This window comes from Eurosta solidaginis, chromosome 1 (genome assembly GCF_040869045.1).
Source record: "Eurosta solidaginis isolate ZX-2024a chromosome 1, ASM4086904v1, whole genome shotgun sequence".
In the NCBI taxonomy this organism is placed as follows: domain Eukaryota; kingdom Metazoa; phylum Arthropoda; class Insecta; order Diptera; family Tephritidae; genus Eurosta; species Eurosta solidaginis.
The window spans coordinates 233405562-233419726 of NC_090319.1; the positions used below are offsets into that span (position 1 = coordinate 233405562).

A 14165-nucleotide genomic window follows, 5' to 3' on the forward strand; every position below is an offset into this window, starting at 1 on the left:
TGTAAAATCTTCCATTTAATATCGACTTCGCTGTCCAAATAAATGGCGTATACGAATATTGGTTCATCACGTCATATGAGCGTAGTTTTGTGCAATACTTTCGTTAAAACTAAAAGTTTGGCATTCAACTCCATTGCTGATATACGTATGGACAGTTCTTAGATGTATATAATAAATTGATCAATATTTCTTCCTCCAAATTCACACTTCTTCAGAGACAATCCCTCGCTTTTCTGCTCAGTCTCGCCAAAAAAATAAATTTCTGCTCTCTATTAAGTATTCACACGTTCACCGTGAAATATTTTCGGTGTTTCGGCTTTTTTAAATGCTAAAATTAAAAAACTCAAGAATGAAAAAATTAAAAGCTGCTTAGCACACAAAAAATTCAAATTACAGAAAATGTATGCTATCACCACCTTCGGAGCTAGTGATATGAATATCGCAAGAAATAACGAAAATACATATTCACCACTCATACAGAAACACTACCTTGCGATAACAATGCATCAGGGTTGCTTTTTGCGATATAATTCGTATCGCAAGAATACAGAAACGGGCTACAGGTTTAGTTGCTGGTCTTGGTGTCACGCTGGGTTTGTTGCAGCAGGCCTATGTTCGGCGGCCCTGTGGGTTGTTGTTAATAAAGTTGATGTTGCAGCAGGCCTATAAGCGGCGGCCCTGCTGGTTGTTGTTAATACAGTTGATGTGGCAGCAGGCCGATATGCGGCGGCCCTACTGGTTGTTGTTACTAAAGTGGATGTTGCAGCAGCCCTATATGAGGCGGCCCTGCTGGTTGTTGTTACTAAAGTTGATGTTGCAGCAGGCCTATATGAGGCGGCCCTGCTGGTTGTTGTTAATACAGTTGATGTTGCAGCAGGCCTATATGAAGCGGCCCTGCTGGTTGTTGTTACTAAAGTTGGTGGTGGTGGTACGTCCGGTGTTTGTTGTGCAGTTGGGTAGGCGCTGCCCAGGGGATTGCGGTTGTGGTTGCGCGGTCGAGGTGGTTGTTGTGGGCACTGGCGACGTTGTCGGTAGTTGCGCCCTTGGCTGTTGCGTCGCATGGGTGGTGGTTGCGCTAGGCCCACTGAAAGAGCGTGCTTGATGGAAACGTTGTTTCTGGTTGGCGCAGTTGGTGGTGGTTGCGCTAAGCACACTTAAAGAGCGTGCTTGATGGTGCGCGGTTCCTAAACAGTTTTCTTGCGCCGTCGTCCAGTTATTGCATCTACTGCCGAAATGAATGAGTCCTCGTTGTTAGTTTGAAACTCCCTGTAGCATTAGTATGGCCGACAATTAGTTTGGAGGCAACTGTAGCTTAGTTCATACCCAGAGAAAAACAAAACGTGCAATTTTCTCACATACACAGCCGCCCCCCTTTTTTGACCAATGACAAATAAATGGTTACGTAAAGTGCAGCAGACACATTTAGGATTTAGCACGATTCTTTCGTTTTTTTCTTCCGTAAAACTTGCACCTTTCACCCAACTGCTGCGGTTTAGGTTTTTTTTTTTTTTATAAACGCATTAGCGGCATCTCCTTACACAAATGAATTGCACTCAATTTTCCACACAGTTCTAACGCCAATATGCGAGAACTGTGCCGCTTTTGTCCCACTATATTAATTTATATCAGTTTCTTTATTTATTGGCTTCTTTTCACTAAGAAAGCGTTTAAAGCGCCGCGCCCAATTTGTGCGACCGAACTACCGCAAAATTTTATAACCAGGGCCACATAACGTAACAAAACTAAGAATTACTGGCCACGCCGAGTTTTTCCACCATCTAATCTTCAAAGTTGGCCACACACGTCCTGGGGCCCTATTCAGTAACTGTGAGTTTTAAAATGTACACTTTTTCTTCATATAATTCCCTGCAAAAATCGTGTGACCAAAAACGCACACAGCCACACGAATTTTTGACAGGGGTGACGATTTGGAATGAAAAATTCTCCAAATAAATAGGATGTTGACACATTTAGCTTTCCCACAATGTATCGTGCTCTCTCGCACCTATTATTTTTATAGGGATAGCAAAATACGTCATTTTTGCGTGCAAAAAAATCCGCCATTTCTAATTCAGCAGAGACAGCAAAACATTTGGTGTTGGAAAATTTTTTCAATTTTGGGAGTTTTAAGTGGAATATCTCCGGAAAGATTTAAAATTAAGAGGGAGTTCTCCAGATCACAAATATATATATTTTAAAGTGCGCAAACTTATAATTTAAAAGTTATTTGGTGTTAAAGTTTGCAAATTTCTATACAAATTTTATATGTGTATACGTATATATATGTGGCAGCACAACTTTGTAATGTCATCAATAAAATATATATATATATATATATATCTATGTGCATGTTGATACAAAAGCGCGATTGATTTAATAAAAACATTTATAATAAGTAAAAACAATGCAAAAATGAAATGTGAAATATACAGAAATGCAATTTAAGTTTATCGTTGCCAATTTATATAGATATATATGTGGATTAAGGTTTTGAAAGATGTGTAAATTGTAATTTAAAGTGCTATAGAAATTTGCTAAATTTGCAAACTTTAACAACAAATAACTTTTAAATTATAAGTTTTCGCACTTTAAAATATATATATTTGTGATCGGGAGAACTCCCTCTTTCATTTGATACCAAGTTTTACCCCGAACTCGGGGGGTGCTATTCTAAAATTTTCCCGAATTCACAATTATATAGCACCATGCCGCGAATTATGATAAAAGGTGGTGGGTGGAGAAACACTGAGGTAAGCATTTGACGCGACTGGTTACTCTTGGCCGTTTATTAACTAAATTGATAACTTTCAGGATGAAATCCTCAAAGCAGCTGTAATGAAATATGGCAAAAACCAGTGGTCACGTATTGCATCACTGCTGCACCGCAAATCTGCCAAGCAATGTAAGGCACGTTGGTACGAATGGCTTGATCCTAGCATAAAGAAGACAGAATGGTCACGGGAGAAGGATGAAAAGTTTTTGCATTTTGCCAAATTAATGCCAACACAATGGCGTACAATTGCGCCGATTATTTCAGAGGGTTAACTGGCACCAATTGTTCACACCAAATTGTTAGGTACAGGATTCGCCACGGGTAGGTGAGGTTGGCAATCACAACCCCTTGAATAATTTTGGTCGGCAGGTATGCCGCGGATATATTCTTGGCAATTGTTATTGACGGCTTTTATGATGCCACCAACACAACCTGGACAGACGCCAATGCTCAGTCAACCACCCAAGCCGGGTCAGCCCCCAATACCCGGACACGTCCGGACGTCCTGGTTATAATGTATGCTAATACAACTAATAATTTACAAATTTTCTGATTATTTTTGTGTTATTTTCTTTAGCAACCACCTGCACCTGTTACTGGTAAATATCAACAGCCGCAACAGTATGATCAAGCCTAACGCCGTTTAGATCCCGATCAGATGCCAAATCCGATAAGAGTTATCATTGAAAATAAAAATAGCGCTGGTGGTGCTTTTATTACTAATGAACAGGGTTTATTACCACCATTGGTGACCACTAAATATGTGGTAGAAGATCAGGGTAACTCCTCGCCACGTTACTTTAGGTATCGATAATCGAAATTAATGTTTTGTTTGGCAATTACATTGATCTTTCTTCTTTGCAGGTCGTCTTTGTATTACATACCTGCAACAGCTGATTTATTAAAAACAACAGCGTTGTCCATTACACTTAGCGTCTCACCAATGGCACGCACGGTTGAGGGTGAATATGAGCCACCCATTGTAAATTTTGGTGAATTGGGTGCAATTAGATGTAATCGTTGCAAGGCTCAATAGCAACTTGTAGATGCTGGTCGTCATTTCTAATGTCTAATGTGTAAAGTAACAAGAGATGGTAAAAAAATCTTTCACTTTTACTTGTGTTCATTGATCCATATTTTTTCTCAACAGTGCCAACTGCATATTTCCAACATTTGGGTCATACCGGACAGCGTGTCGATAAATATGAACGTCCTGAACTTGTATTGGGTACATGAGTATTTGTGTAAAAAATGCTTGGGTACCGATAGCTCTCATGGTAAACCTCAACTCATATCCAACATCAATGCCTCGCATTCAATTGTGGCACTGTACGCACTACATGGGTTCACGTAGTATGGACAAGTATATTGTTGATTCCAGTGGTAAGGCCACAATTTCAAATGATGGAGCAACCATTATGAAACTATTGGATATTGTGAATCCAGCCGTAAAACTCTAGTAGACATCGCCAAATTTCAAAATGCTGAGGTAAGTTTTTTGTTATATTAGAATATGTAGAATAAAAATGTTTCTCTTATCAGGTCGGCGATGGCACCCCTTCAGTAGTATTTTAAGCATGTGAAATCTTAAAACAAGTTAAGCCAGATGTTGAGGAAGGCGTGCATGCACGTATCATCATTAAAGCTATACGTAAAGCATTACAATTATGCATGCTAAAATATGACATGGCTGTACATGTCGAAGCGCCAATCAAAGGAGCAACAAAGTGCTTTATTGGAAAAATGATCTGACACAGCAATGTCCTCCAATGTCCAAGAGTATCAAAAAATTGTTGATGCTGAATGGCGTATTCTGTAGAATAAACTAGCTAAGTAAGGCGCCAATGTTGTGTTTTCTAAATTACCAATTTGTGATGTTGCTACACAGTATTTTGCAGATCGTGATATGTTGTGTGCTGTTCATGTACCAGAAGAAGATTGGAAACGTAGAATGAAAGCTTGTGGTGGTGCTGTTATGACTACAGCTAATGATAATAATTCAAGTGTTTTGGGTCAATGTGATTAGTTTGAAGAACGTCAGGTTGGTGGTGAACGTTTCAATATTTTCCAATGTTTGACATTAATTTCATTTTTATAGTTTATAATTATTTAATGGTTGCGTTAATGCTAGAACAAGTACATTGATTTTACGTGGCAGTGTTGAACAATTTATGGAAGAAACTGAGCTTCGTTACATGATGCTATAATGCTTGTGCGGCGGACAATTAAACATGATTCTGTTGTTGCTGGTAAGTCAAAATACAAATGGAAAAAAATATCTAATCTTAGGGCCTCATTCTCTATTACGAAACGAAGTTTCGATGCGGATCAGAGACGAATCGCTAGTGTATTTGCACTATGTTAAACAATGGCAACTTATCACTTGACAATTACTTTTGCCTTCCTGTTAGTTAGAAAGGTAAAGACCGAACGAAAATAATAGAGAATACCATTGCTTGGCCTGAAGGTTTAATAAGGCCACATAAATCGTTCCCGAGATGGTCGGGCTAGCACTTTAATGGTGCTGTGTTACCGTAGCGTACCGGATCTGTATCCGGCTAAAGGACCATCACACCGATAACACTCCCCAAAGCCTTCGGGAGACAACCTTATCGCTACAAAAACAACAACAACATTGTGTCCAAATCCCAAAAAAAAAACTATAAAATTTGTGTCAGTGAAATGATAATTATTGCTTTTGGTTGTTAGTTTTGAGGCATCGTCATCGAGTTCTTTCTGATCGTATATGCCGGTTCTTTTGCATTCTTTTACATGCATAAAGTGCCGTTGAAGCCTTCCTCACCCTTTTCTCAACGTTGAGCTTCCATGACAGCTTACTGTCTAGAATCATTCCTAGATATTTTGTGCAAGGTTTCTCCAATACGGTCGCCCCTCCTAACTTAGGCCTGGTCCAATTAGGGACCTTGTACCTCTTTGTAAACAAGACCATATGCAACGTCATCTGCGTAAACCGTCAGTTCTTCTGGTCCCTCGTAGAATCCCCTAAGCAGTTGGTTAATGACCAGCGTCCACAGCAGAGGTGATAGCACCCCTCCCTGCGGAGTGCCCCTGTCCACTAATTTCGTGGCCGCATACAATCCCCATTGCGATGTAATCTTACTGCAGTTTAACATGCAGTCGATCCATCTGGGTAAGGCTGGATGTACTTTAAGGTAATTAAGACCATCAATAATCGCCCATTTAGAAAGCCCCGGCAATGCTTAAGAAGATTTCTAGAGCATATTCCTTATATTCCAGGGCTTTTTAAACGGTTTTATTTAGCTTGAGTTGACAGGCTGCACGGCCGCATTCACGGCCGTTGTGAACGAATCTTGTAATTGAAATTTAAGCAACTTCCCGATAAGCTACAAGCTTGAAGCTTGAAAAATCGCCGCTAGGTGGCGCAAGGATCGAGATATTCGCAAAATTCGCATTTGTGGTCCGATTTGGCTCATATTTGGAATACATAATACATGCAAGAATAGAAATCGACGTGTGAAAAAAATCGCCACTAGGTGGCGCACGGATCGAGATAATCACAAAAATCGTATTTGTTGTCCGATTCGGCTCATATTTAGAACACATAATACATACAAGAATAGAAAGCGACCTATCAAAAAAATCGCCGCTAGGTGGAACACATAATACATACATGAATAGAAAGCGACCTATGATGCCCGATTTGTCTCATATTTGGAACAAATATTGCATACAGTCCAGTAGAAGTGACATCAAAATATTTTGGAGTTGGAGGAGGGACAAGCATACGTGGCGCAGAGTCGAGTAAAGTATTTGGAAGGATTATGTATTGAGGACTTAGGTTGTTACAAATTGTCAGGAAAGAGTCCTTGTATTAATGAGTCACTAAATGAACTAAATAGAATGAGAAATAATAGGCAATTAAATAAAGACTAAAAACTTGAAAATAAAACAATTTAAAAAAAATTTTTAAGTTAAACGGTTTTATTGAAAACAATACTTACATGAAATAATAAAAATGCGAAAAGCTAGAAAATAATTAGGTAGGTCCTAGGTACTAGTCATCACACTCCTTATCAATCTAGGGCTTTTATTTAATTGTCAGATCAACGCCCTAGATTGATAAGGAGTGTGATGACTAGTACCTAGGACCTACCTAATTATTTTCTAGCTTTTCGTATTTTTATTATTTCATGTAAGTATTGTTTTCAATAAAACCGTTTAACTTAAAAATTTTTTTTAAATTATTTTATTCTATGCTTATTACCACCCTATGCAATGCGGTGTCTACTGACTTGCCTTTGGTGTACGCCTGTTGTGTTGTGGAGAGCAGCTTTTCATCCACGTTGGACTTTATGTACACATCTATCAGCCTCTCAAAGGTTTTGAGCAGAAATGATGTTAAGCTATTGGGTCTATAATCTTTGGGATACACGTGACCGATCTTCCCCGCCTTTGGTAGGAAAGCTACACGAGCAGTTCTCCAAGAGTGCGGTACATGATTCAGTTTATGCACCCATCGAATATTATTTTAAGCCATCCCGCGACCGCCCTACTTGAAACTTGTAGCATGGCCGGACATGTACCATCTGAGCCCGGCGATTTCACCACCACTACGAGGTCCTCAGTAGTGTAATTAGGCAACATATATGAATGCAGCTGTTTCCTTACCATTACTACAGCTCACACCCGTCCTTCCGTTTGCGCATAGTAAACGCCAAATCCGCGCGCGCTAAGTCCAGAAACCTTTCCTCCCGATGGCAGCCACGGCTCCTGCATCAGTGCGTTAGGAGGAGGAGTTCGCTCGACGCCACTTTATTGTGTTGGAGGTTTATCTGTAGGACTCGCAGCACCAATGGGCTGCTTGTCCCCCTCCAGCAGCTTCATCGTGACGTCGTCGTCCTCCCCTAGCCCTTTTGGTTTAGAGTGTTCGAAACCCCCTTCAGCCTCTTGTACCTGTTGTGCCGGGTGTTCCTCTGTGCGACTCACAGCACCATCAGGCTGTTGGTCCCCTCCTAACACATTCGGGGTGACGTGGGCTACCTCCACCTGTCTTTTTTCCCTTAGGCTTTTGATGTCCTTTTCGACTTCGCCCACGTCCAACGTGTTAGGACTTTAATACCCGTGACTTCTTTTCCTGAGTCGCATATAAATTTTTCCTGTACCTAAGGACATTTTTCCAAGCTGCGCGTACAATATATCCTCCGTCTGCTTGTTTATTTGGAAGATGTATAACTGACCTTCCTCCGTAGGCCGAGATACAGTAAGAACCTCCAATCCTGTGTCGGTATGTTCGGATTCTGATTCTGCAAAAGTCGCAGTGTATCCTCCGACTTCATCACGCATGGTCTCCATACCTTAACTTTTGGTACCTTGGGGATTCGCGCTTTATCCACCATCTCAAAACGCGCGTTTGTGCCCTGCCTTTGGAACTACTTCCTCCAGCCACCGCAAGCTCGCGATGTTGTCGCACGCTATCATCTTTATACCATTATACCATCCCCCAAATCAAAGGTTGGAAGGAGCTTACTTGGTTATTCCCGCATCATCTTAAGCATTAAGCTAATAAGCTGCTTTTCTACAGATCTCGACCTTTCACTAGTCATCTGTTCGAAAGGACTGCTACGATCAACCAGCGCACAGTCAGTGACTGCTTTGCCACATCACTCATCTTCTCGGGAAAAGCCGGCGTCTTAGTGTTATTTCCCTTTGGCACCTCCGAGAAAGCCGGAGTCTTAGCTCCCTTTAGCACCTCCGAGAAAGTCGGAGTCTTAGCGTTATCTCCCTTTGGCTTATCTCCTACTTCCATAGTTGGAACTTCCCTCTGACCCGCAGCCTTCGAGGTAGTTGCTACCTCGCTATTGGGGCCCATCTGTCGTACAGCTTTGGGCCTACTTGTCTTGTCTATGGGACTGCCCTGCGTCGCGGCTCTGGGACTGGGCCCTTTCTGCCTCTTGAAAGCAGGCTTGTCGCCTTCCGCCGAACGTTGCCTTTTCATTCTGCCATTCGACGCTTCTTCCTCCTCATACCGGTTGCAGAACCGAGGGTTTCTCGCAGCAAATCTTTTGAACTGCCTTCGACCTACTTCTACCGCCTCATGAGCCCATGCCAAGCGCTCGATCTCCTCTTCTGTTGGGTCCACCACTGCTCCCATGCGTTGTACAATTCTTAGTACTGCACGGTACTTCGAGAGAGCTCTTTGCTCCGTACCCTTCTCCACTCTTCTACTTCTTTTTCATTTGTGTGCTTCTCCAAGACGGAGTTCATTGAATCAGCACTACTCTCGCACCCCGAGTCCGACGCATCGCTTAATGCGTATCTGTCGTCCTTGGCTTGTGGCTCAGTCCTCTTCTTATCATCGTCCTTATGAAAATTAGGTAATGAGTCGTTCATCTTGGTCGTACGACCACCAGCCCGACAAGGCGGGCTCAGCGGTCCAGTAATATATACGGGGAAAGAACCGTCAGCCACAGCAGCGCCCCTTACTGTGGTAAGGCCATCAATACTTCCCGAGGTGGTCCGGTATCGGGAAGGCTCCGTTCGAATACAGCCGAATTTATCCCCTGGCTACAAATCGTCCGATAGGCACGGTCCGCATAACACCCTGGATTAGGGGGTTGGCAGTTCTTGGTCACCGATATCCCGCCGCCCTCCTATGAGGCGAAACGGCGTAGATGCCAGTCCTAAACAGATCCTCCTCATAGTCGGGCGCTATGGAGATCGGCTAAGCCCTCACAACAACGACGATTTTCGTTACAATTGCTAGTGCATGCTCTCCAATATGTAGATCCTGATGGAAAGTCCAAAATTTTAGGGTGTAAGACAGTCGGTAGGGTAATGCCATATGTTCGAAATTTGGCGCGGTCATGTTTTAAATAAGGTCACCGATGATTTGGTTGGTGACAATATCAGGTTTCGCGAGGCGACAAAACTGGAGAGATTGGGAGATAGCTGTTTAGCATAGGCGTAGAAGCAATAGTGACTGCTGGTGGTAAAGGTAGCTATTGATATGTAGAAGTTAAGCAGAAGTTTGAATATGAGTTTTTTTTTAAGTTATAGCAAAACAAGTAAGGAAGGCTAAGTTCGGGTGTAACCGAACATTACATACTCAGTTGAGAGCTGTGGAGACAAAGTAAGGGAAAATCACCATGTTGTAAAAAGAACCTAGGGCAACCCTGGAATGTGTTTGTATGACATGTGTATCAAATGGAAGGTATTAAAGATTATTTTAAGAGGAAGTGGGCCATAGTTTTATAGATGGACGCCATTTAGGGATATCGCCATAAAGGTGGACCAGGCCTGACTCTAGAATTTGTTTGTACGATATGGGTATCAAATGAAAGGTGTTAATGAGTATTTTAAAAGGGCGTGGGCCTTAGTTCAATAGGTGGACGCCTTTTCAAGATATCGCCATAAAGGTGGACCAGGGGTGACTCTAGAATTTGTTTGTACGATACGGGTATAAAATTAAAGGTGTTAATGAGTATTTTAAAAGGGAGTGGGCCTTAGTTCTATAGGTGGATGCCTTTTCGAGATATCGCCATAAAGATGGGCCAGGGGTGACTCTAGAATTTTTTTGTACGATATGGGTATCAAATGAAAGGTATTAATGAGTATTTTAAAAAGGAGTGGCCCTTAGTTCTATATGTGGACGCCTTTTCGAGATATCGCCATAAGCGTGGACCAGGGGTGACTGTAGAATGTGTTTGTACGATATGGGTATCAAATTAAAGGTATTAATGAGGGTTTTAAAAGGGAGTGGCCCTTAGTTGTATATGTGAAGGCGTTTTCGAGATATCGACCAAAATGTGGACCAGGGTGATCCAGAACATCATCTGTCGGGTACCGTTAATTTATTTATATATGTAATATCACGAACAGTATTCCTTCCAAGATTCCAAGGGCTTTTGATTTCGCCCTGCAAAACTTTCTCATTTTCTTCTACTTAATATGGTAGGTGGCACACCCATTTTACCAAGTTTTTTCCTAAAGTTATATTTTGCTTAAATAGACCAATACAATTACCATGTTTCATCCCTTTTTTCGTATTTGGTATATAATTATGGCATTTTTTTCATTTTTCGTAATTTTCGATATCGAAAAAGTGGGCGTGGTCATAGTCGGATTTCGGCCATTTTTTACACCAATACAAAGTGAGTTCAGGTAAGTACGTGAACTGAGTTTAGTAAAGATATATCGATTTTTGCTCAAGTTATCGTGTTAGCGGCCGAGCGGAAGGACGGACGGTCGACTGTGTATAAAAACTGGGCGTGGCTTCAACCGATTTTGCCCTTTTTCACAGAAAATAGTTATCGTCCTAGAATCTAAGCCTCTACCAAATTTCACAAGGATTGGTAAATTTTTGTTCGACTTATGGCATTAAAAGTATCCTAGACAAATTAAATGGAAAAGGGCGGAGCCACACCCATTTTGAAATTTTGTTTTATTTTTGTATTTTGGTGCAACATATCATTACTGGAGTTGAATGTTGACATAATTTACTTATATACTGTAAAGATATTAACTTTTCTTTTAAAATTTGAATTTAAAAAAAATTTTTTTTAAAAAGTGGGCGTGGTCGTTCTCCGATTTTGCTAATTTTTATTAAGCAGACATATAGTAATAAGAGTAACGTTCCTGCCAAATTTCATCATGATATCTTCAACGCCTGCCAAATTACAGCTTGCAAAACTTCTAAATTACCTTCTTTTAAAAGTGGGCGGTGCCACGCCCATTGTCCAAAATTTTACTAGTTTTCTATTCTGCGTCATAAGTTCAACTCACTTACCAAGTTTCATCGGATAATCGGTATTTAGTAATGAATTATCGCACTTTTTCGATTTTTCGAAAGTTTCGATATCGAAAAAGTGGGCGTGGTTATTGTCCGATATCGTTCACTCTGTGAGCTCTGCTCAACTGAGTATAAAAAGCGTTGAGGATTTTTAATATCTTACCAGGTACCTTCGTACATGTTTCTAAGAATGAAGAATAAAACCTATTCAAACTCAATTTTCACCAGGACAAAGCCGCTGAGACTTCGCTATACTTTAACATACAATACGTTACCCCATTTTAGCACAACTATCATTTTTTGATTTTATAAAATGTTTCTTCCTCTACAGTTCTATTTCGGTATTGGATGGTAAATATGGCTTTCGCATTTTCTCAATCAATAACTGTGAAAAGGTGGAAGAAATCTATGCGTGTAAATCTCACATATTATCTTGGTCGAGCGCTTCTTCAATAGCTCTCTAGTGGTGATGGTGACAGCAGAGAAACCCAACTGTTTACAAATGTTACACTTCAAAAAGAATCAAAATATCTGCCATTGCGTCTACGGCTCAAATACCCACAGTATATGAATGAATCGATTGCACCTAATTGTCTGCCTAACGGATAGTATATCGAAAATATTGCACCAAACGAACTGGGTCTGAATACTGAAACAGTACACATATTCAAAATCGATGAGGAGGCTGTGATGATGGTATAGGGTGAGTTGTTGAATAACATACGAAAACCACTTTAACTCATCTATATATTTGCATTACAGCTAAAGCTTTACAAACAGCAAAAATTGCTGGCGCTTAGCAATTGGAAAAGGCAGTGAAGCATTCATCACACTGTACGGATGGTGTAAAGTTAGAAACTGCTGTTGTAACAGCTGCCACCGACACAACGGTCATCTCTACTACTAGTAGCGGCTCGTCCGACTATCTATCGAAGACAGCATAATCATATCTTTTGCCAACACAGGTTAGCGATGTGCTTGCACAGCAAAAGATTTCAATTAGAAAACAAAAACCAATTAAGAGAGTTTATTTATTATTAAAGTATTTACTTTTCTTTATATCAGCAGTATTAATTTAAGTTGCAATATCACGTACATATATAATACGGGATGTGATACGATTGCTGTCGGAATTAGATTTGAAACCAATCAATACTCCTGCTAAGGGCTGCAGAATTATTGCTTGAATAATTAAATTTAGAACAATAATAAGTCTGACTTAATTACAAGTCGTACATTTTTAAGTTCATCAATTACGACAGCAATCGGATTTCACGACACCTTTGAATATTCTTGATCTGAAAAAAGAGTAAACCTAATCTGAATTTCTACTAAGCTTTAAGTTGTAGATTATTTAAATAATTGGAGGTTTTTTCTAAAGCTTAAAATTATTTTCTGTTCGCTTGGAAAATATTTCAATTGGAAAATAAAAACCAATAAGGCGAGTTTATTTATTATTAAAATTCTTACTTTTCTTTTTTATCAACTGTATTAATTTAAGTTACAATTTCATGTACATATATAATAAGGTATGTCGTGATACGATTGCTGTTGGGATTAGATTTGAAACCAATCAATACTCCTGCTAGGGTTTCAGAATTATTGCTTGAGTGATTAGGTTTAGAACAATAATAAGTCTTGACTCAATTACTAGTCCTACATTTTTTAATTCATTTTTTACTTTATTACTTTCAAATTCAATTACGACAGCAATCCGATTCCACGACACCTTTGAATATTATTCCTGATTTGAAAACAAGAGTAAATCTAATCTGAATTTCTACTTAGCTTTAAGTTGTAGACTTAAATTGATTCAAATAATCAAATTTTGTATTCGAAACCATGTAAACAACTCAAATTATACATGAATATAACACACTTCTGAATTGTCCAAATGTAAAGTTAGCTGCAGCAGCAATATAGCTCAAAGCAATTAATATATTTTTATGTTATTATTAAAGTACTTACTTCCTTTTTATATTAAATGTATTAATTTAAGTTGCAATTTCATGAATATATGAGGCTTCAAGATGCAAAACCAGATGAATCCATGATATGTAAAACTTAGAAAAGCACAAAAAAGGAGAAATTTTGTAAATTGTTATGAATTTTAAATACGGGTTTTTAGAATGTTGCTAGGCGATGCAATATTGTCGCAATTTAAATATTACTTTAAAATTTTTAAATATCTGGTTTTGCATCTAGGCGCCTCATATATTTTTTATTTGGCAAAAATTGACTAAATCTAATGATATGTTTTAAATAAATGTTTATATTATATGTTATGTTTGGTTATTATAATTAAAAATAAATATTGAAAATTAAATTTTTTTGGTTCATATTTTATTCTCGTGGCTGCCAGAGGTAAAGTAAATCGGCAGGTAAAATTCAAGTTATATGGCGGTTATATAAACGGTAAGACCGCAGTAAAATTGATTGTCAAATGACTCGAAAATGTAGAGGAAAACTCCGAAAATTTGACCGTCTTTTGACGCGCATTGTGACGTGTTTGAGCAGAGCAGTGCTATGCTCACATCCTATAAGTGGGAGCGGAATGCACAATCACATAAATAGGTACGAAATGGGAAAAAAGTGTAAAAAAGTTACCGACGCCTGAACAAA

At 39.6% G+C, this 14165-nt stretch overlaps 1 protein-coding gene across 5 annotated transcripts; it reads left to right on the plus strand.

The window, feature by feature from the left end:
• The first annotated feature begins 1242 nt into the window (after positions 1–1242).
• Positions 1243–13829, plus strand: LOC137237059 (protein transport protein Sec24C-like). Of its 5 annotated transcripts, XM_067760238.1 has the most exons (11): positions 2087–2199; positions 2702–2750; positions 2812–3289; positions 3351–3577; positions 3638–3867; positions 3924–4262; positions 4316–4606; positions 4662–4814; positions 4872–5022; positions 11875–12246; positions 12306–13829. In XM_067760238.1, exons 4-5 carry the CDS (start codon positions 3432–3434, stop codon positions 3807–3809), a joined length of 318 nt encoding a protein of 105 aa, XP_067616339.1. In that variant the 5' UTR covers positions 2087–2199; positions 2702–2750; positions 2812–3289; positions 3351–3431; the 3' UTR covers positions 3810–3867; positions 3924–4262; positions 4316–4606; positions 4662–4814; positions 4872–5022; positions 11875–12246; positions 12306–13829. The 5 variants fall into 5 exon arrangements, with proteins under 5 accessions (XP_067616340.1, XP_067616337.1, XP_067616338.1 ...); XM_067760239.1 differs by having other exon boundaries at positions 1243–2750; positions 4662–4845; positions 4905–5022; XM_067760236.1 differs by having other exon boundaries at positions 1243–2750.
• The last annotated feature ends 336 nt before the right edge of the window (positions 13830–14165 follow it).